This window comes from Bactrocera latifrons, unplaced genomic scaffold (genome assembly GCF_001853355.1).
Source record: "Bactrocera latifrons isolate USDA-ARS-PBARC rearing strain unplaced genomic scaffold, ASM185335v1 scaffold_16, whole genome shotgun sequence".
Taxonomy (NCBI): Eukaryota; Metazoa; Arthropoda; class Insecta; order Diptera; family Tephritidae; genus Bactrocera; species Bactrocera latifrons.
In genome coordinates, this window is record NW_017535074.1 from 846,993 (window position 1) to 868,013 (window position 21,021).

Consider the following 21,021-nt stretch of genomic DNA (forward strand, 5'->3'; position numbering starts at 1 on the left):
TAATTTTGCGCTTTTATTAAGAGACGAGTATGCCGTTACTTGGCTGTTTGCTTACAACAAAACAAAAAGTTCCGAAATCCCATTAAAAATTGTTACATAAACCGCTTTCATGGAAATCAGCAATATTATTGTAGTATAACAACGACAGCAACCACTTAACGCATAAGTGCGCAATATTTACGTATGTTTGTAAATATAGACACACACTTACATATATAGATTTTTTGCAAATAATTTAATTGCCACTTGTCATGCCTTCCATTGGCTTAAGGGACTAAAGAAGCTCCACTTTAGCAAATCTATTTCTGAAACTGAAATCTCAATATTTGTACTCGATAACGTATTAAATTTTGCATTTGCCTTTGTGTCGCCGCCTAGTAACCATAATCACATTTTGCCATGGGATCGGGCTTGGCTGGTTCGCACCAATGCTATTCAAGCTGCAGGCACCCGGTGAAAATCCGCTTGACTTTGAGGTCTCCGTGGAGCAAGGCTCCTGGATGGGCGCGCTGGTGTGTCTAGGCAGTTTACTCGCCAATGTGTTCTTCGGGTACCTATTGGATATAGTTGGGCGTAAGGCCTGCATATATTGTCTGGCCATACCGCATATTGTAAGTACGCGCCATAAACCACAATAATAAAAACAGGTTTACTTCAAGTGCATTTTTCGAAACGCAGTGCTTTTGGTGTCTCGTCTACTTTGCGCAATCCATTGAGTATCTTTATGCGGCGCGCTTCTGTGGCGGCATGACAGGTGGTGGCACTTACGTCGTCATACCGATTTTTATTGGCGAAGTCGTCGATCCAGCGTAGGTCCACTTTTTTAACCTGCTTTTACCTTAAAGTTTTCAACAAGCTCTTCACTATGCATTCTCTCATAGGATACGCGGTCGCCTCACTTCTTTATTCACACTCACCTTGAATTCGGGCATGTTGGTGGGCTATACACTGTCCTCCAATGTACCCTATCACTTGATACCGTTGCTGGTGATCTCACTACCCGTGCTCTTCTTACTGATCGAAACATTCTTCCCGGAAACACCGACGTATCTCTTGCAGCGCGCCGAAGTTGAAAAAGCCGAGAAAGCCTTTAAATTCTATCAGGGCCACACGGCAGAGAGTAAGCAGGATATCGATAAGTGCAATGCGAAGTTTTCAGAGCTACGCGATGCGATATCGCAAAAGTCGCAAGCAGATGTTGTCACTTGGCGCGATTTCTGTAAGTCTCTTTCAAACATTTTTTTTGTTACCATGATAAAAAATACCGTTATTCAACTACAGTTAGCAAACGCGCCATACATGCCCTCAGCATGGGCAGTATGCTGATTCTAATTAACGTGTTCAGCGGCAGCTTCGCGATACTCAACTACGCCACGTCCATATTTGGCGCCATCAAAACGGATTTACATCCGAATACGAACACCATAATAATCGGCTTGGTGCAAATTATCGGTACCATAACCGCCATCATATTGGTGGATCGTTATGGTCGCAAAATGCTGCTCATACTGTCCACCGCCTCTATGGGGATTTGTTTGGCCGCGTTCGGCATGTATGCCTTCTTTGCCGAAGAGACCAGCGTGGATCTGACACCTTATCATTCGTGGTTACCGCTGCTGCTGGTGGCGCTTATCATACTTGCGGCAAATGTGGGCGTAATACCCGTCACATTTGTCGTGCTGGTGGAGATTCTACCGCCGAAGGTAATATAACAATATAAATATGTGACGTGGTCTACGAAAAGGGAGCTAACGTGCAAAAACTACGCTGTTAAAAAAAAAAGCATCTCATCTTCCATCCGAATCAACTAAAAAGTGAAAATTGAGTTTTTGACACCTAAGCCACCTTTCCGTAGACCAGGTCACATATATATAGTAAATATATATAGTAATATATATATGTTCTCTGCCTGTCTCTTATACACATCTAGATGTGTATAAGAGACAGCATATATATAGTAAATATATATAGTAACACACACTCATACACATATTTGTTATTTGAAATTATCGATATTTTTGTGCTCGAATCGCTTAAGTGGCGTTAAAGTGGCTTACATGAAAATCAAATGCGAACTTAAGTGCCTTAATATTAGGTGTTGAACGCAAAACGTGAATAATTCGAAATCGAAAAGCTTTTGAAGAAGAATGTAAAATGGTTTTACTTAAATTAATATAAAAGAAAATATATAAAATGAAGTATGGCATAAGGAATATGATGGATAAGTGAAGGAGTGGAGGAAAGCCGATCAATGACAGTTTATATTGTACTTTCTCAGGTTCGGTTAGGTTGAAAATTCGATCCAAAAAACGAGTTCCACTTGGACTGCTGAGCACCGCGGTTCATTGTGAAATCTAAATCATCTTAAATATTGTTCGAAAAGACGGTCAGATGAAAGAAGTGCTTTAATCCTGCTAAAACTTAGTTGAGGCTATTGATATCAATTCCAGCTGTTTCGTCAGGCTCACAGTTAATTTGACTGCTGAGATACTCCGAGTTGCAAACGTTGTTGAATGGAGGAAAAAGTGGCTTGGTATTTTTAGCTCAGCTTCCTCCTACTGGACAATATCCGGTAAGAACTCCTACGATTGCGGGAAGATGAATCTTATTGGGACCGAGTAGATCAGTGGCTTTGCTGCGGGCCGCACTAGAATATAAGGATGATTTCACGGTCGCACAAATAAACAACGGATACCAATCGTGTTCCCTAGTCGCTGTATATACTCACTCTAGACAATCGTTGAGCGCACAGTGAGCGAGCTCAAACCATGGCAGCTCTGCTCGAAAAATGCTACAGTGATCCGGTAGCTATCGTCTATCTTGGAAAAAGCATTAACCACAATAGCAAGGTTAGAATGGAAATTCAACGCAGAATAAACTCTTGGCCGACAGATGCTACTTCGGACTGAGTAGACAACAGAGAAGTAAAGTCCTCTCTCGACGAACCAATACCAAACTCTGCAAGTCACTCATCATCCCCATCCTGCTATATAGTGCAGAAGCATGAACGATGAGCAGGCAGAGTAAGAGGAAGGCCTCCACTCCGTTGGAAGGAGAAGGATCTGGCTACACTTAGATTCTTCAATTGGCGCCAAGCAGGAGAGAGGACGAACGACTGACGCGTTGTTGTAAACTCGGTTCGCATAAGCGTTGTCTGCGACAATAAAGAAAAGAAGAAGATGCAGTAACTTGAGACTATCGTAAAATTGCTCGGACTCAAGATATTTGTTATCCATCTAGCTTGGGTTTTGAAAAAGAAACATCCAGATGAGAGACATTACCTAATATCTAACTCTAAAAGACAATACAGTATTTTTTTAAGGTTGTCGCACGAGTTTTTCCGAAGTAGGACAAGAATGTACACAAACTCGCAGCCATAATAAAGAGATATTGACTTTATGGGCGTACCGTATAACGGAATTCTGGTCTTTTGACGTCGCAAAGAAAAATGAAAAATACACTTCAAGCGTTGCTCTGGCCTCGTGATGTAAAAAATTGGCTTCGATTCGAACATCCGATTCGATTTTTCACATCTCGAGACCAAAGCAAGACTTGAAGTGTATTTTTCATTTTTCTCTCGTGTTGCGAAAAATCGAACATCACTTATACCAGGCGCAGATCCACGTTGGTTTGGAAGGGGTTGTAACTGCGGAGAGTTTCCAAAAAGTCGAAAGTCATACATTATTTCCATCATAAGTGACACTACGCGAAGAAAGGGACTTTGAGTTGCACGTACAAAATCATATCTCTTTTCTCATAGTTTGAATATATGGCCTTATCAATAGTTATATCTTTATCTCATCAGACGAGTTAATGAGCGTTGCTGAATTTGTTTTAATTAACAAGCTAAGATTTCAGTCGAAAACGCCACAGCGGTGAACAAATTTAAGAACTTTAAAATAATAGTATCGTAAGTATACCAACAATTTCGGCCTCTGATTCAATGAGTTGTATTGATAAAAAGGCAAAATCAGTAATACTCATTTGAGCACTTATAACAAAGGAGCACAAAAATTTCGAGTAATTTATAATGACTAAATTTAATTAATTAATACAAAATATTTTTGAAAAATAATCGCTTTACTTCCTCATCCATGTAGATCCGTTCAAAAGGCGCCTCCTTTTGCTTGTGCTTGCTGAGTCTTTTCACATTTATTTTGATAAAAGTATTTCCACCATTCATGCAGGCCTTCGGTTTGTCGGCGTCAATGTGGGCCTGCGCTTCGTTCGCCGCACTCGGCCTTTTCTACATAGCCATATTCCTCCCAGAGACGAAAGGAAAGTCCATGAGTACAGAGGAATCGTAAAAAAGCATTATAATTGATTACTATAAGTACTTCTGTGAATATGTATTTTCTTAATAAAATTATGGTTTATATGTATGTATTTAAAAATTAATTGTTGTGGTGAAAGCATTACAAGGAATTCTACTTATTAGTGTAATATTTATTTACAACAAGAAAGACACCAAAAATACAAAAAATTTGAAATTCAAATAGTTCAGAATATTGTTTTAAAGATTGACATATTTGTTACGTAATCAACTTATATAGTATACGGTTGTGCCTTGGGCCTCAAAAACATCGCTAACTTCTTTAGGGCTCCAACTATCGAAGATGCAACGACTTGCTAGCATGTGCCATGCGCACATGTCCGACAACAGCTCTTGAAGTTATGCTTAAGTTCACACCACTTCAGCTAGTAAGGGGGCAGGTAGCCAAACACACACTGCTCCAAATGACAGCAGAAGTATGTGATAGAGATAAGGTGATCTCAACCCAACGGGTGAATGAATTAAGTGGTGTAATGCTATCGGCTTTTCTCCCATACTACAGTATTACCAAAAGGATAAAGAAGTTCAAGGTTACCTTAACCAGTAAGGCTGGATGAATTGATCCCACTCTCGAGCTACTGCTTAGGGATAGTACAATCAAGTGGTACACCGACGGCTCGAAAACGTCATAGTGAATTTAATTTAAATTAAAAAATGGTTGTTTAAAGCCTCAGTAGGTTTAAATTTTAAATATATTTAAATACCTCCCTATTGGAACTTATCAATATGCTTGGGCTAGATAGGTCGTTGTTACTTGGGAGAGGGCACAATAAACCTAAGATCGCGGTGCAATTTTCATCTTATCCTATCCTACACTTCTTAAAAAATCGGAAGGAAAAATTACGACTGATGTGTTAAGGGGTTTTTGGGATATTTGAGGTGTCCTGTTTAGGATTCTGAGCTCAATATCATTATTTTATATATCATTTTAGTAAATGGTGGTGGTTTGTTAGGAAAATTTTACTATCACTTTCTATTTTAGCAACCCAAAATTAACAAGAAGCAGTCTCTAACATCACAGTCGATTGACTGTAAACTGATATTACCTAAGTAACAGTCCTTGTCTGAATAAATGCTACTACACAAGAGATAGAATCGGGTGTCGGAGATCCAGCTGCAACGAAGTCATCAAACTTCATATTCGACAGGGACACAAGCAGTCGACCGATCATAGTTACATTCGATTGTTCAGTTTGTATGGCAGCTATATGCTAAAGTGGTCCGACATTGGCCGTTCCGAAATTTGCACCTTCTTGGTTAGAAAAGCCGGGGTTAAAATTTCCCATCTCAAAAACTGAGAGACTAGATCGTTTATATACAGACGGACATAGATAAATAGACTCAGCTCATGCTGATCATTTATATATAATTTTGAAAGGACCTTCGACGCTTCCTTCTAGACATAACAAACATCGAAGCCAACTTAATATAGTCCAATGTATAAAAAGACGGAGTCGAACTTCAGCATTCAGCGGAAACTTACTATAAAACTCTAAAAGGATATTACATAATCACGACAAAATATTTAAGAGTATTTAGTCACAAGCTGCTCCACCTCATCTTTTGCTTTCCTTTTGTTAAACATTTTCATGCTTCATCCTTTTTATTGTATTTGTTATTTTAATAAGCATTCGCCGATTCAACCTTTCTTAGATGTATTGAAATCCGCATTATTTCCGTTTACGCAGCGCTGACACTCATGGGACCATCCTTAACCCGCACCATACTCTATACTTCTGGACATTTAAGGCTAACTGCTAACTTAATTACTATTTTAAAATCTTGTGGCTACTTCTGGTGAGTTGATATGAAAAAGGTAGCTGAAACGCGTAGGAGTATTAATCTCAGAAGGAAAAATATATACCTCCAATAAACCATTTCTAAGATACCAACAAGTTAAGTGAGCAGGTAATCATGTTCTAAAAATAACTCTCGCATATTTGTTATATCAATTTCAAATCTACATTTGTGCATAGTAAGTGGCAGACATTTAAATCGATATCTAATTGTTTAAGCCCAATACAGCTTGGCTATCCGGCCGTTTTGTATATAAAAATAGACTCAAGAGGTATAGATCGGTATTGAGTGGAAATTGCCAGTGACGCCTAGGCGTTATTACGATTATGTACTCAAAAATAATTATTAAAATGATAATGTGAAATCATTTATTGACCATCGCACCTGTGCGCCTATATTAATTGAAAACGCATTAGACCGCGGTCAGCAAACAGTCTGAAGAAATCATATAATATACATATACTATATTTATATACATACACGTTTGTGCCTTGGTCTCACTAATTACCTATGGTATTTGCATAGGACCACCCACCAAAATTTCAAGGATGCAAAAAATTTAAAAGCGTTTCACCAGTATTTAAATGATGTCCCGCACGGTGGGCGCCAATGAGCGCTTGCCGCTCAGCTTTCATACAAATGATTCAACATTGCTTTGAGTGCTGCTATCCTTGTGAAAAATAAATGTTGTGTTGGCAAAAAAGTAATTATTTTTTGATGACATAATTGCACAGACCACTAAATCGTATCAATTAAACAGACGACATCAATTTATGAAGAAATTGAATGCAAGGCACCATGGATTACAAATAATTTTAGCGGTCGTATATTACATCAGACGGGTAATACAGCTTAAAGGTGATTTGGAACGCACAATGGACTTTTTTGTACAATTTAGTACTTAAGATCGCATGAAATTTGTTGGTGGTCCTGATGACGTTGATCCTTAGAGAATACTATGGGCAAAAATATGTATAATGAAGAGTTCAACATACTAGCTAGTAATATGTACCTGTAACTATGTATTGCATGTTAAGCATTTGTAGCCCTAAGAACTCAGTTCACATCAATAAATACAAAATAGAAGCCACATGTTTCAATCAACATTGTCATCGAATAAGTATATAGTAATTAGTCTTACTGCCATTAGTCTAAGAATGTACATAGTACAATATTTACATATAGATATATATATACTATATTATATTATAATCAAAGCATGTGCCTGTAGGAATTGGTTTGCTAAGTAGAATTAACAATTTCGGCATGAAAATTTCATGCCATTTTAATAGAGCGGAAAATAGGATTTCCGAAGTTGAGTGACTAAATGTGGAAACGTCAGTTAAGCCGAAAAGAGCAGAAATGTGGTGTAGAATTTGTGATGGTCAATGCCAAAGCTTAAGCAGTTTATCTAACCCGTCACTAACCCAAACCGTCTCTACAAATTAGCCATATTTACGTACAAAAAAAATAACGGGTGATCCAAGTAGAGACACCTTTTTTAATAGAATTTTTTGACAGATCACTCGAGTCCTGTCAAATTGTCAAGTTATGTTTTTTCAACACTATCACTCATCTTCTGACCCAGCATTCCTTATTGGATAATATTCGAGCGAGTGGTCCAGGACGCAGAGAAGAAAATATATCAGCCGTAGCTGAAACTGTACACAAAGACCGTGGAGAGTCGATTCGGCGCCGTTCACAGTATCTCGGACTGACGTATGGACCGACTTGGCATTTTACGTCGGGATCTTAAATTAAAAGCCAGCCTATGCAAGAACTGAAGTTGCTCGATCTTCCAAAGCGACATTGCTTCACATTTTCTTCGGCGATGAGACCCATTTCCGGTGCAATATGTAAACAAGCAAAATTAACGCATTTGGGACACAGAACAACCTGAGGAGATTCAAGAGCCATTCTTTACAGAAAAATCAACGATTTGGTGCGGTTTGTGGGCCGGTGGAATCATCAGTAGTTATTTCATCAAAAATGATGCCCGTGAGAATGTAACCGTCAATGGCGACCGTTATCGCGCTCTGATAGCCGACTATTTGATGCCTGAATGTGAAGCTGGCGTCTCCTTCGCCAGTTATCAGTTTTAAATTAACGGAGGGGCGATCTTAGACGTATCCGCGGCCAACATTTGAAAGAAACAACCTTCATAAATAAAAGCCAAAGAATGTTTTTTCGAATGATAATAAACATTCCCCATTACACTTGAAGACTCCGTGTTTTTTTCGTGAAAAAGTAGAGAGCCTGGAAATATATCACTCTTTACAAGTACCTATGTACAACATACATATGTCCCGACAGTCGCACTATATAATCAATGCGAATCTGAAGGGTGGGCGGTGTTCTTACAAGTATAACACCAATCCATCCGCGCATTTTTACCGCATGTTGACATTTCGCCATCCAGGTGGCCGCTTCTGCTCACCCCCTCTATATATGTAGTGCAAGTTGATGAACGTTTCTGAGTTTTTAACGGTAAATGTACCAGAACGTGGAGGTTACTTTAATTGATGAGCTTTTATTCATTTAATTTACTGTCGTTTCGCGCCAGTTTTGGGGTTTACGAATCGTAATTTGTTTTGTATTAAATGACACATATATATATAATGATATAATGTATAAACTTGTATACGATACACTTTGCAAAATAAATATATGTATACCTTTACATATCTACGAATGATTTAAGGCAAAATGCGGCATTTAATGATAAAATCTATTAAATTTATAAAGTTTATAAGCTTAAGGCTTAGCAGGTATTAGAGCTGAGTCAGACTTTCGTACCTTGACTATTATAAGGTTATGCGTTTCTCTAGGGCTGACCTTGTTGATCCTGCATACTCTTTAGGACTTCCACCTCGGCCTTATCCGCCAGTTAGCACTCTTGGAAATTTTATTGTGTACCTTTTTTAGAAGCTTATGTATTTCATTTACCCGTTCGGTAGCCGAAATGTTCTTGTGACCCGGAAAACAGTATATATGCAGCTGCTTTCCAGCAGTCACCATATCTACTGCCTCCCTGCTTCTAGGAACATGATGCAATGTGAGATTATTGCTTTATCTTCCTGGAAGGTGCAGCAGTATTCCGGCAGCTTGAATGGTCACCTGAGATCTTGCTACGCACAATGGATCTCGGCGGTCATTTCTTCAGCCATTTTTGATCCATTCATTTATACAAGTATGTTGAAAGTTCTGCTTGTGGATCACGTGCCTCTACACTAGCCACCCAATTTTTAGTGTGATTTGAAAGATCTCTCCCAGATAAAGACTGCAATATATTTTATTCAATACCTTACGTCATTTACACCTCTCTTCCACATTGAATTTCCACATCAGATTGCTGTTCTAACTTACTCCCTGATACGTGGTATGATCCTTAGCTGTTAACTCTGCTCTACCTTGTAAATATTACCATATCTGTATCGGCTAAATGGCGGTACATCTAGCCGATGTCGCCCATTGGATTCCTTATTTTTTATGCCCTAGAGAGAGCTCTCTCCATACCTAGGATTAGCGCGTCAAATGCAGTTTCAGTGGAACTACTTAGGGTATAGGGATTTCGATATATATCTTTATAAGGCTTTAAAGGATATTTTCTCTAAACAAAACTGAATCTCAAAATAATTGTTTACTTATTTCGAAGACAATCGAAAGATACTCGAACTAACTGCAAAATATGGTATGTACATGTACGTATATATATTCATCTAGAGCTCTCCCATAAAAACCAAACTTAGGCAATTTTCTAAAATTCTGGGAATAAAAATGGATCGAAATGCTTCCTGTCAGATCCATAAAATTAATTTTTGCACTTCTTCATTTATCTTCCAGCAGAAGTCAATGGTTCAAATCCACAACAAAATGACTGGTGCCGTTGGAAAATGAGTAGTGTGTAAAAATGTGTTCGAAACTCCTGTATATGCAGTATGTGACCATCTTGTTGCTTTCAATATTAACGACTGCTACTTTGCGATTGGCAACATCCACAACAGCAACAACAACAGGCGCAGAAGCCGCTGGCGCTCCTGCTAAGGTAAATATTTGCAAACGAATGAAGACAGAACTAATAGTACACCTGTACTTTCATACATACTTGTATGCAAACATACTATATGTTTGCTTTATTGTTATCATTATTAGCTACAATAAAATAATAAAAATAATAAACCCTTACATCCAACAACAAAAAAGTAAATTATTGAAAATTATATAAATGAATGCGTAATAGCCACGTGAGTGTCTCAGGCGTTTTGTGTATCAAGTTAAATAAATAACAATAAAATTTGTTTAGTAAAAAATGTTTTTAGTACATTTGATGATTTGTGTATTATCGTGGCGCAGAAGCCAAAAATTGTCGGCCCATAATTCCGCCCCTTTTTACGAATATCTTCGCGCAAACGACGTATAATACTCAAAGTCTTGTTGTCAGTTTGGCCGGGCGAAAAGAATTCTGAGTACACCACATCTCGATGGTCGAAGAAACATGTCACTCCTTCGGCCGATTCATCGTCTGTTTGTAGGTCGTAAGCATAGAGATCCAATCCATCCAAGAATTCGTCAGTAATAATACCTGGTAGTAGGAAAGCATTGTTTCACAGACTTTAACACGATGCTGTATTTCGTAAGAATTGAGTGATTTTGGACCTGATTATTCCGATATTCCAGAAAGATCGTTGACTGTTAATCGTCGATTCTCAAACAGTAATTCTTTTATTTTATTGACAAGTTAATCATCAGTTGATGTTGATGGCCGTCCTAGACATGGTTCGAGATGAACGGGTTGTCGATCCGTTTTCAATGGGATTCATTCTAACAGCTTGGTTGCAAAGTTCTTGGCTGATACATAGATGGTACTACTAAAATTAAATGCATATGATTTTTTGTCAGTCCCTGCCTTTTAAAGATATGAGTATAAATTTGACAGCTGTCGAACTATTAGTTTATGAGATATAGTTTTTTGGGTGAATCAATTTGTGTTAGTTTAAGATAAACATTGCTTTTTGTTGGAAAAAATTTCTGCTGAAGCCTAGGTTCCGATTGATCAGCATTATTTGGACTGTGCACCAGGGAAATCAACTGTGCGAAATGAGCGCCGAACTCGTTGAAGACGGTTGACGTCCTAAAGAGGCTGTTTACCGATAAACACTTAAAAAAGTCGCCAAAATAATTTCTTATTCCGGTAAAGTGAAGTTTTTTGTGATAGCAAAGACTCTAAAGATACCAAAGGAACGTATTGCGAATAAATATTAGGGTATGTGCAAGCTCTGTGCAAAGTGGGTGCCTCATAAGCTCACAATCCAACAAAAATCACAACTAACTGTTGATGCTGAGGAGTATTTGAAGTTCTTTAATTGCAATAAACCCGAGATTAATCTGCGTCGATATATGGCAATGGATAAAATATGGACTATATTATTTTATACCGCAGTCCAATCGCCAGTCATCCGAGTGGATTGTACAGGATTAAGCGACCCGAAAGCGTGGAAACAAGCAAAATTCCGCTGCAAATACTATAATAAAATCAAATTTTATAAAAACAAATTTTCTCCATACTAGTCTCCTTTGAACTCCTCAACTCGCCTGTTACTATGTTTTGCTTTTATTTTCAAAAATTATCTAATAGAGTAATTTAAAATATTTTTTTTTTTATATTATATTATTATTTTTTAATGACGAATAAAACTAATGTAAATTAATAAAATTTTCTTATTGCAGCGATTGACTCGTTCTGGCAGAATAACAGGTAAATTGGCAATGAACAAAAATGTTTCGATTTCGGCGCTTTTCAGGTTGATCACGTATTATACATTCTGACAAAAAAGTACCTGGAAATTGTAAATAAAACAAAATATTTATTTATTCATGTTATTTTATTATTCAAAGTCATCCCCACCACATGTAATACACTTAAGCATCGAGTTGCATACTCAAAATATCGGCCAAAATCCTTCGAACGAACTCTCGAGAGATGTCGAGCTCTCGTGCCATGTTTCACACACTTACCTGACGATTTTCAAGCACCATATACTTCATTTTTATTTTTTAATTTTCATCGCTTGAAGAGGTCGAATGTCGGCCAGAACGTTGCATGTCTTCAACGATATCTCAACCGTCTTTGAATGCTTTGTACTACGAGTGGTGTTTGATAAAACTGAAACACCGTAAGCCTTTTCCAACATTTGCAACGATTCTGCATACAAAATTTGGACAAATTTGTATCCATTGTAAAAGTCGCAGCGCACTACTGAGATGTGCCGACTTAAGCAGAGACTAAACAAAAACTGGTTGACAGAACGGTTAAGAACAGTTCTACCAACTTAGCAAAATACATACCGGGTGCTTTTTTGTCACAATCTATATACAAAAGGTCATGGTATAGTTCTTGATTTTAGAATAAAAAAGGGTCTTAAATATGTATAATACGACTATTTAAAAAATGAAATAATTAACTTGAACTCGCCCTTTCATTCGTCCGTTTGTCTTCGTCACATCTTTTGATATCACTTACACCATGCTGAGAGAAAATAACAAGACCCGAAGCAGTCAAACGATTTCGCTTTTATGCAGCAGGAAAGCACACTTTGTAAGTAGTGTCCCTGATTCGCTAAGCCTTGGAGAGTAGTGAATAGAACATAAAACTAGTATTAACCATATAAAGTGGTATAAATTAATATAGGCAGGTGGAATAACATACAAGCTCTGACTTGAACAGTTTTTAAAATTCATGCTGCTGTGGTTTTCCAGAGAATCTTTAATTTATGATTTCAATAAATTGACATTTTTAAATAAGAAAAAGGCGTTTTATGCGTCTCTGAGACTTATTGAACCCTTCTTTTGAGGATATCTTAATATCAATTCCATAAATCTCTCTAAGTCTCAACATAAAGTTTCTGAGACCGATTGAAGCTAGAATATCTAAATATAAATTTCATAATTCTCCACAGGTGTTACCACCAACGTAACATTGCATGAAATAGGCGATATTGTGCAACTATTAATCAGTTGGGATGACAATTTACCAAAAGGTATATAAAATATATTTTCAAAAAAATAAAAATTAAATATGTGTCGACTTATAGGTACCTCATACAATGTCATAGTGACTGCCACAAATTACACAAAGTGCAGTGAACCGCCTTGTAGTGTCTATGGTGTTATTAAGGTTAGTAAGAGATCACAAAATATAGTGCTGGATCTGTAGTTTTCATAAATGAAATAAAAATTTCACACATTTTTGAAACGAATTCATAATCTTTCAAATGCAGGACACCAAAAGCATGATCATACCGGAGAATCCAATGACGCATGTGGATCAAAACGAGTGTGGCTTCATGTTTGGCTGTGATTATACAGTATTAGTGGAAACATCGAATATGATGGTATCCGAACATGCGACCGTGTCTGTGCCATGTAAGACAAGCAACTTGCTGATTGAGTACTTCATTCATATTACTGTCTTTCGTAGATTGCATAATGGGTGTGTGTTCCTGCCGACATGCTGCAACGCTACCGAAGGTCTTATCATCCGTCAATATACCCGACAATGAGACGATCATCTTCGATTGGGCGATTAAATATGAAAAAATAATGGACAAGCATAATCACGATGCCAGAGATACAAATAATCACTGGAAATTATATTTAATGTAAGTGTGGGCATTTTTTTGCAAAGAGCTTTTGCGCCAATGAAAGCAGTTTAACTCTCAATTTATGATTGATTTTTGAGAACTAAATTATTTTTATTTTTTTTATTTTTATATACCGACATTCTACATCCACAGCATCAGCGAACAAACCAATCCTTCGCTCTCGTGGGGCGGTCGGCTCTTACCCATCACAGAGCATTTGTATCCCATACGAAATGTGACACAGCTGAACACCAAAGGCACTATGAAGGGTGTCTTCAAAATACGTATACCAAAAGAGAAGCAATTAGTTGCCAATGCTGTGCTCAAAATACGCTCATATATAATAGACGATCTGCAATGTGGCGGCCCAGAGCATTTCTCAAATATTACAGGTAAGTGGCAATTTCCCTCAGGTATGCTTAGTAGATATGTGTTTAGGTTATCTTAACTTTTGTCTTCACTTTTACAGTTCCTGATTTTTTTAAAGTAGACGAAAACATTGACGCTGCTGACTTCGATTTGGTGAGTAAAAAATTGCAAAAAAATTTCTTGAAAAGATCACAAAATTATTCTAATCCTATACCCTAATAATTACCGAGTGTTTCCTAAACATTCCAGACAACCGTTAAATGGTTTTAAAAATGTATTGAAAAGCATTTTTTCTTAATACTATTATTCCTATACGTGGTTGGGTAAAAAAATAACGAGAATATTAAAATACTGCATGTACCTCTAACCTTTAGGAACACCATATTTATACCACATTACCTTAAAAATATACAAAGTAAATACACATTTATGTTAAGTATTCTCTCCACAGGGCATTGCCTTAATTATTCTCAGCGCGCTTTTCCTCTGCATCGTCGTTTTGGCTTTGACATTTTGCTGTTGGAAACGTAATAAAATTGCCAAATTCCATAACGGTGTTCTACCGAAGGAAGAACATTGCCTGGCGCCATTCTCCACAATGGTCGAGTGAGTTTGCTTTGCGCTTTCATTATATGATTTTCAATATATCTAACTGATTTTTCATACGATTACCCTTGTAAATGCAAATCAAATAGTGCAGAGTTGCCAATTGTTGGTTTCTATTTTAATTTAAAACATTATTTTCCTTATACTTTCTTTATTTTAGAATGGAAGACAACATCAACTACGTCGATAAGTATGTTGAGGTGAGTAATTGAATGAAATTTATTTCGTCTTTAAATAAATAAATTAAGAAACGATCTGCAGTTTGTCTGAAAACTTTGTTCGAGTTTAATCATATTCCAAAAGCAAGTCATATAATACCACAGACATTTTTTTAAAACAGCTTTTGCCACAAACCTGATTTTATATCTCTTTTATCTCGAAAACCCCTGAAACGATTAAAAATCAGTGGAAGACTCATGCTCTCATTCTCAAACGTTTCACTCAATCCCAAGAAAAAAATTGAAAAACCACACAAGACTGACGTCAAGTCAAGTTTTTCTAAAAATTTGCTTTAAAAATTATGGGTGATCCACATTGAGATTCATTACTCATTTAAAGAAAAAATGCAGAAACATCCAATTTAATGGGGAATGTTTATTATCATTCGAAAAAACATTCTTTGGCATTTATCTTTTGAAGATTATCTCTTCAAATGTGGCCTGAATCGAAGCGGGATTATTCGCATAGACTTTAGACTTTATATATTCTCACAGGAAAAAGTCTAACGTTCTGATATCACCCGATCTTGGTGGGCAATCGACCGGCCCAAAACGTTAAATTATCTGCTCACCGAAGTGCTCACTTAATAGATCCAATGATTGATGCGATGTGTAAGGAGTGGCGTCGTGTTGTAGAAACCAAATGTCGCCAAGATCACGAGTTTCACATTCAGGCATCAAACGATCGATTATTATGGCGTGATAATGGTCGCCATTGACGGTTACGTTCTCACCGGCATCACTTTTGAAGAAATATGAACTGATGATTCCACCGGCTCTCAAACCAAATCAAACCTTTGTTTTTTCTGGTTGAAATGACAGCTCTTGAATCTCTTCAGGTTGCTCTTCGCCCCAATTGAGGAAATTTTGCTTGTTTACATACCCATTGAACCAGAAATGGTCCTCAATGCTGAAGAGAATTTGGCTCAAAAAAATCGGAGCTTTTGGAGCAGCGATGTTGCTTGGGGAGGTCGAGCGACAGTTTGATCTGTCAAAAAAAAAAAAAAAAAAAAAAATGAAAGAAGTACTTCTGCTTGGGTCACCCGTCATAATTCTAGTAGTTTCCTCGGTGTGATCTCGAAATATTCATATACTTAATTTTAAAACGAAAATTTCAACATGGTTTTAGCCCACTAGTAGTAGTAGTATATCAATTGTTTATAAGTTTCCTAAGTTTTTGCTTTAATTTGACCAAATAATTTTTTAAAAGGTGGTCCTTAATATTAGTATTTCATATCCGATATCCTAAAACTAAGCATACTATTTCAATAATATAGAGATTCAGACATAAATTATTTATATGGATAGAGAAAAGGTAGGGTTTTTAAGATTGTTTTATAAAGAGCGAACGGGACTAAAAGTCGAAAACCACGTATATGGAAAATGTACCACGGATCATGCAGACCAACTTTGCCTCAGGAACTATGGGTCTAAAACCGGTTTCGAGCCAGCGACTTTTAAGGCAGTCTTAATGGATCAAAATAATTTGTTCGCCAATTTCTTGAGATATTCTATTGAACATTTGTAAGAATCGGGCGAATCGGGCAACTATAAACGATTTTTCAGACACTTTTCGCCTTAAAAATTGCTGGCTCAAACCTGTCTTAGGCCTACAGTTTCTTAAGCAAAGTTGTTTAAAATAATCCGTAAAGCAATTTCCTCATACGCGATTTTATGTTACGACGAAAAAATCAACAGACTAACTCTAATGTACAATCACTTTATATATTAAAAATAAACAGTAAATATTTGAGGATTTGAGCTTTAACAAGCCAAATACATTTCTTTCTCCAGGAGGCACAAGCGAAGGGCTTGGCTGATGTATTCGAAATACCACACACCGCCATACAGATTGGTCCCGAAATCGGCGAGGGTGCATTCGGACGTGTCTATAAGGCCATCGCTGTGAACATACGACGAATGCGCGGCAGCACCGTTGTTGCTGTAAAGCAACTGAAAAGTGAGTGCGGAGAGATGATCTACAACCTGTAGATGGAATGTTTAATATTTAATTATTGTGAAATTTTACAGAAAATCCAACTTCAGATGAAGTGGGAGAATTTCTAAGTGAAATCGAAATGTTGAAGGGTGTGGGCACACATCACAATATCGTCAGCTTCTTTGGCTGCTGCACCATACGACCGCCATATCTCATGATCATGGAGTTTGTGGGTCGTGGCGATTTGGTAATATTTATGGTTGCATTTATTTTTCTATTCGGTAAAATTTTCTACTGCTTTCTACAGTTAACCTATCTGCGTACCGTGCGTCAGGGTTCGACAAAATTCAAACCCAACGGCGACATCGCCTCGTACACAAATCGCAAAACAGCCGAGCAGCCAAAGCCGAAGGTCAAATATATTGAATTAAAATTATCCACACAATCGGTGGATAGTGAATATGAGACTGAACGTCAGCCGAAGACATCTGTCGCGGAGAGTGAGTAGAAATGTCTTATCCAAAAAGAGAGAAATAATAAACGAAAAGTTTATTCTTTTATAGCAACCTATACTATAGTTGAAGACGAGGACTATAATGAGACATTTGAGTATATTTTGGATCACAAAGAGTTGCATAATTTTGCGTTACAAATCGCGAATGGCATGCGATTTCTGGAAGAGCAGGAGATAACTCATAGGTGAGTTATTTCTCACTGTCAAAATTTAAACTTTTTATTTCAATAATACTTTTATGTTTTGATTTTAAATTTCAGAGATTTGGCTGCGCGTAATGTACTCATAGACGATCGTAAGACCTTGAAAATATCAGATTTTGGTCTATCCCGCCATGGTATTTATACAAATACAAAAACTCGAAAGGTGCGTATTTTGAAATCCGAATACATTTGACAAATTTTTAGGGCTGTTTAACGAAGTTTGCTGGCAATTATTTTCAAGGTTAAACTCTCATATTTTTTAAGAACCGGCAGATTTGTACTAGGCTTTTGGCAGTAGTGTCATTGACGGTATCGAATATTAGCTATAATCGGCAAGTACACGAGGGCTGATGCAGTTAAAAAACGAGTGAATCCGAAGAGATAGAGTCTTGCATCGAGTTGTTGGAATAGTCGACATTGTTGGAGTAGTTACTGAAAATGTCTCAAAAGGCTAATTTTGATCATCTTATTGACGTGATCTAATCTTAAGACCAGAAGTGAAGTTTCTTTGGGGTTCGATCGATTGTGGGTCTACGATTTCTAAATCCTATAAATTAAGGTTAAAATAAAAAGCGATTACGACATATTTGGACCAAAAGTGACAGCCGGGATTTAGGGGGATCTGATAATATTTCCCTTAAAATATATTTTACAAGGGAACTCTTTGCCGAAAAAATAGCAGAATTGTTTTCTTTGATAATATTTTAAAGCGGAGCACGCAACAGGTCCATTGACTTAACCTCACGAAACAAATTTTTGATCCAGCTGGAGTAGTTTTCACAAAAATCAAGGAATACAAAGAGTTTATATGTATAGTTTAGGTTAGGTTAACCTGGTAGGCCAATAAGCCACCATAGACTAGTTTTGCTCGTTTGCGATACCAGATGAAGTTCAGTTGCCAGGTCCAATTAGTAGGAGTAATCATCCTTTAAGATGCCGGTTTAGGTTCATCAGAGAATATATACTATATGTTTATATTTCAATCTGGTTAAAAACTCGCTTCTTATCACGACTTGAGACAACTCAATATTATTTAATATTTGTTTATGTGTTCTTTTCTCTTTAAAGCTACCACTACGTTGGCTCTCTATTGAAGCGATACGTGACAATATTTATTCGAACAAGAGCGACGTCTGGGCATACGGTGTTGTGCTATGGGAGATCGGCACTTTGGGCGCCTCACCATATCCAACCATCAGCAATCATGAGCTCATACCATTTTTGCTGTCCGGCAAAAGACTGGAGAAACCTGAAATCTGCACGGATCAGGTTTACGCCATAATGATGCAATGTTGGGATGAGAGCGCCGAAAATCGTCCCACCTTCGAGGAACTCTACAAGGCATTAAGCCCCAGTGCGGCATATGTTGATATTAACAGTCTGAGTGATGACTATGTCTTTCCACCGATTTAGTTAGTAAATATAGAATAAGCAAATGTGAGCAACGAACATTGCAATAGTTGTAAAATGTTCTAAGTTTACACAGCATGTAAATATATACAGTTTAAGTATTTGTAAATATGTCAGCTTATATTTATATATTCTTAAAGATATTAGTGTACGACTAAACTGTCTATTATAAGTCTGTGTAAAATGCTTTTATAAAGTGTTTACTATATGATTATAATAAATAGTAGATAAGATGGTTTTACAATTTGTAGCTGTATATGTAGATTAAGGAAAACCAAACAATCTTTTGGCGAGAAAGAAAATCGAGGAATATTTAAGAAATAAAACTTGGAATATATTTTAAACAGCAAAACATATAGTATATATTTACATATGGAAATATGTTACGCCAGCGACTTTTTCCGAGCAACAGGTCAGTATAGTATTCAGTCATAACAGCAACAGATTCTGCTTTCGCTGAAATTCACGCAGAAGCAGAATAGTCAATGAAGTTTACGATTTGTTTAATATTCACAAAACATAAAAGTAAAATTATAAACATACATATGTACATACAACTCAGTATTTAAGCAGCCGATTCATTGCTGGAACCATAATCAACTTCGCTTTCCCTCTCACTTTCATAGACTATTTGATTTTTTGTCAGATAGAACACCTCAGTATTTGCGTTTCGCTCAGCCAAAGCGATTTCCTCATTGCCCACTAGTTGTGAGATTTGCAATTTTATTTTCGCAATCGACAATGGCGGGAATGTGCGCATAGTGCTGGCAATAGATTCGAAAAAGATTTGCAAACTGTTATTCTGCGTTAATTTTGGCACTTTCGAGGGCTTAGGCGGTAAAGGTTCCACCAAAGTTGCACGTTTTTTGCTAATTAATTCTGGTGGTGTAGTTTGCTGGATTTCGGCAAAGGCACTGTTGCGTTTTCCTGCACGTCGTGACGATTCTACGGGTGGCGCTGCTGGCGTGCGTTCCTTTTTCGTTGTTAATACGGCGTTGCATACCTTAGCGCTGTCAGTGTGCTGCTTTGAAGGTCTGGTGTTTGCTTTCATGCAACTAAAGTTGAGAGGAATATTAACAAATTTACTTTGAATAATAACATTAAATAAATGTCACGCACGATTTCTTCCGCAGGGAAGTGTCCATTAAGAACATAAGTGATTCGTCACGTTTAGTAAGTGGCGCTACCGAGCCATTGCCTCGCTTATCTTTGGTGCGCATAAAGTAATCTCGCATGGTGGTCCATTTTCCCTTAACGGCTTCAGCTATAATTCATATGGTAGATTGTAATTAAATATGTCTATATATATGTACATACATATATGTTTTTAAGTAAAAAACTATAAAACGAATATTAGTTTGAAAAAAGCTGCAGTCAAGCGCTCATCGGCTTTGTCAACGCATCGGTCATCCAAAAATCAGCGACAACGGTTCATATCAAGAAAATTTGTTTATAAACACAAAAAGAACAATAACAAATATGTAACTACTAACCTTTTATATCGAGCTGCTCTGCTATTTCAAGCCACAAACGTTGTTTCTTCTCACTATCACGGAATTCTTTATGGCGCTTATTATAAAGAATTTCGTGACTTCTTACGAAATCTATTATTTTCTCCTCGTCCTCAGTAGTAAACTTAATTTTCGTCATAATTTGTAAAAAAAAAACTTCACAACACAAACAATATAAATAATTAATATAATGCTTTGTTTTTGCTTTTGTTGCTGAAATGATAATTTCTGTAGTTGGACACGTTAACTGTACTGTATGTGAATTTATGATTATTTCTGTTGGTGGGCATTCTGTTTCTGTTTCGATTAATAGAGAGCAGAGAATGTACAATCAAAGAACAGAATAAACTACGGAAAATTTTTACTACACATATACCAGTTATGTAAGTACTTTGCTTATACATGGTGCTTCATTATTTATTGATAATAGTAAATTTTTGACAATATTTCTTCCTATTTTCATTAAAATAAGCAACAACAA

The 21,021-nt window shown here is 37.0% G+C and overlaps 3 protein-coding genes across 8 annotated transcripts in view; 2 read left to right on the forward strand and 1 right to left on the reverse strand.

Moving 5' to 3' along the window:
* LOC108966431 (facilitated trehalose transporter Tret1) overlaps nt 1-4,398 on the forward strand; it is a 7,644-nt gene extending 3,246 nt beyond the window's left edge. The window contains exons 2-6 of the mRNA XM_018929331.1: nt 379-611; nt 679-809; nt 882-1,219; nt 1,282-1,703; nt 4,101-4,398. Coding sequence (XP_018784876.1) covers nt 379-611; nt 679-809; nt 882-1,219; nt 1,282-1,703; nt 4,101-4,307 — 1,331 coding nt within the window. The 3' untranslated portion in view covers nt 4,308-4,398. The remainder of the gene's footprint in view (nt 1-378; nt 612-678; nt 810-881; nt 1,220-1,281; nt 1,704-4,100) is intronic.
* Nucleotides 1-19,258, forward strand: part of LOC108966429 (receptor-type tyrosine-protein kinase FLT3) — a 46,697-nt gene extending 27,439 nt beyond the window's left edge. Inside the window, exons 2-18 of one of the 5 annotated variants that reach the window (XM_018929328.1) lie at nt 6,022-6,130; nt 9,977-10,175; nt 11,858-11,885; nt 13,087-13,167; nt 13,222-13,304; nt 13,408-13,552; nt 13,608-13,788; nt 13,924-14,162; nt 14,240-14,292; nt 14,591-14,745; nt 14,906-14,945; nt 16,758-16,923; nt 16,995-17,149; nt 17,210-17,402; nt 17,466-17,601; nt 17,677-17,782; nt 18,688-19,032. In XM_018929328.1, the coding sequence (XP_018784873.1) occupies nt 10,041-10,175; nt 11,858-11,885; nt 13,087-13,167; nt 13,222-13,304; nt 13,408-13,552; nt 13,608-13,788; nt 13,924-14,162; nt 14,240-14,292; nt 14,591-14,745; nt 14,906-14,945; nt 16,758-16,923; nt 16,995-17,149; nt 17,210-17,402; nt 17,466-17,601; nt 17,677-17,782; nt 18,688-19,032 (2,241 nt within the window). In that variant the 5' untranslated portion in view covers nt 6,022-6,130; nt 9,977-10,040. Of the gene's footprint in view, nt 1-6,021; nt 6,131-9,973; nt 10,176-11,857; nt 11,886-13,086; nt 13,168-13,221; nt 13,305-13,407; nt 13,553-13,607; nt 13,789-13,923; nt 14,163-14,239; nt 14,293-14,590; nt 14,746-14,905; nt 14,946-16,757; nt 16,924-16,994; nt 17,150-17,209; nt 17,403-17,465; nt 17,602-17,676; nt 17,783-18,687 lie in introns of those variants that run through there. The other 4 variants (XM_018929327.1, XM_018929326.1, XM_018929329.1 and 1 more) reach the window with 4 other exon arrangements.
* Nucleotides 19,259-19,339: 81 nt separating this feature from the next.
* Nucleotides 19,340-20,802, reverse strand: LOC108966432. Of its 2 annotated transcripts, none has more exons than XM_018929332.1 (4): nt 20,523-20,802; nt 20,149-20,293; nt 19,585-20,084; nt 19,340-19,485 (listed from the first exon to the last, which is right to left on the reverse strand). In XM_018929332.1, the coding sequence occupies exons 1-3, from the start codon at nt 20,677-20,679 to the stop codon at nt 19,595-19,597; spliced, it is 792 nt and encodes a 263-aa protein (XP_018784877.1). In that variant the 5' UTR covers nt 20,680-20,802; the 3' UTR covers nt 19,340-19,485; nt 19,585-19,594. The 2 variants fall into 2 exon arrangements, with proteins under 2 accessions (XP_018784877.1, XP_018784879.1); XM_018929334.1 differs by having other exon boundaries at nt 19,573-20,084.
* Between the last annotated feature and the right edge of the window lie 219 nt (nt 20,803-21,021).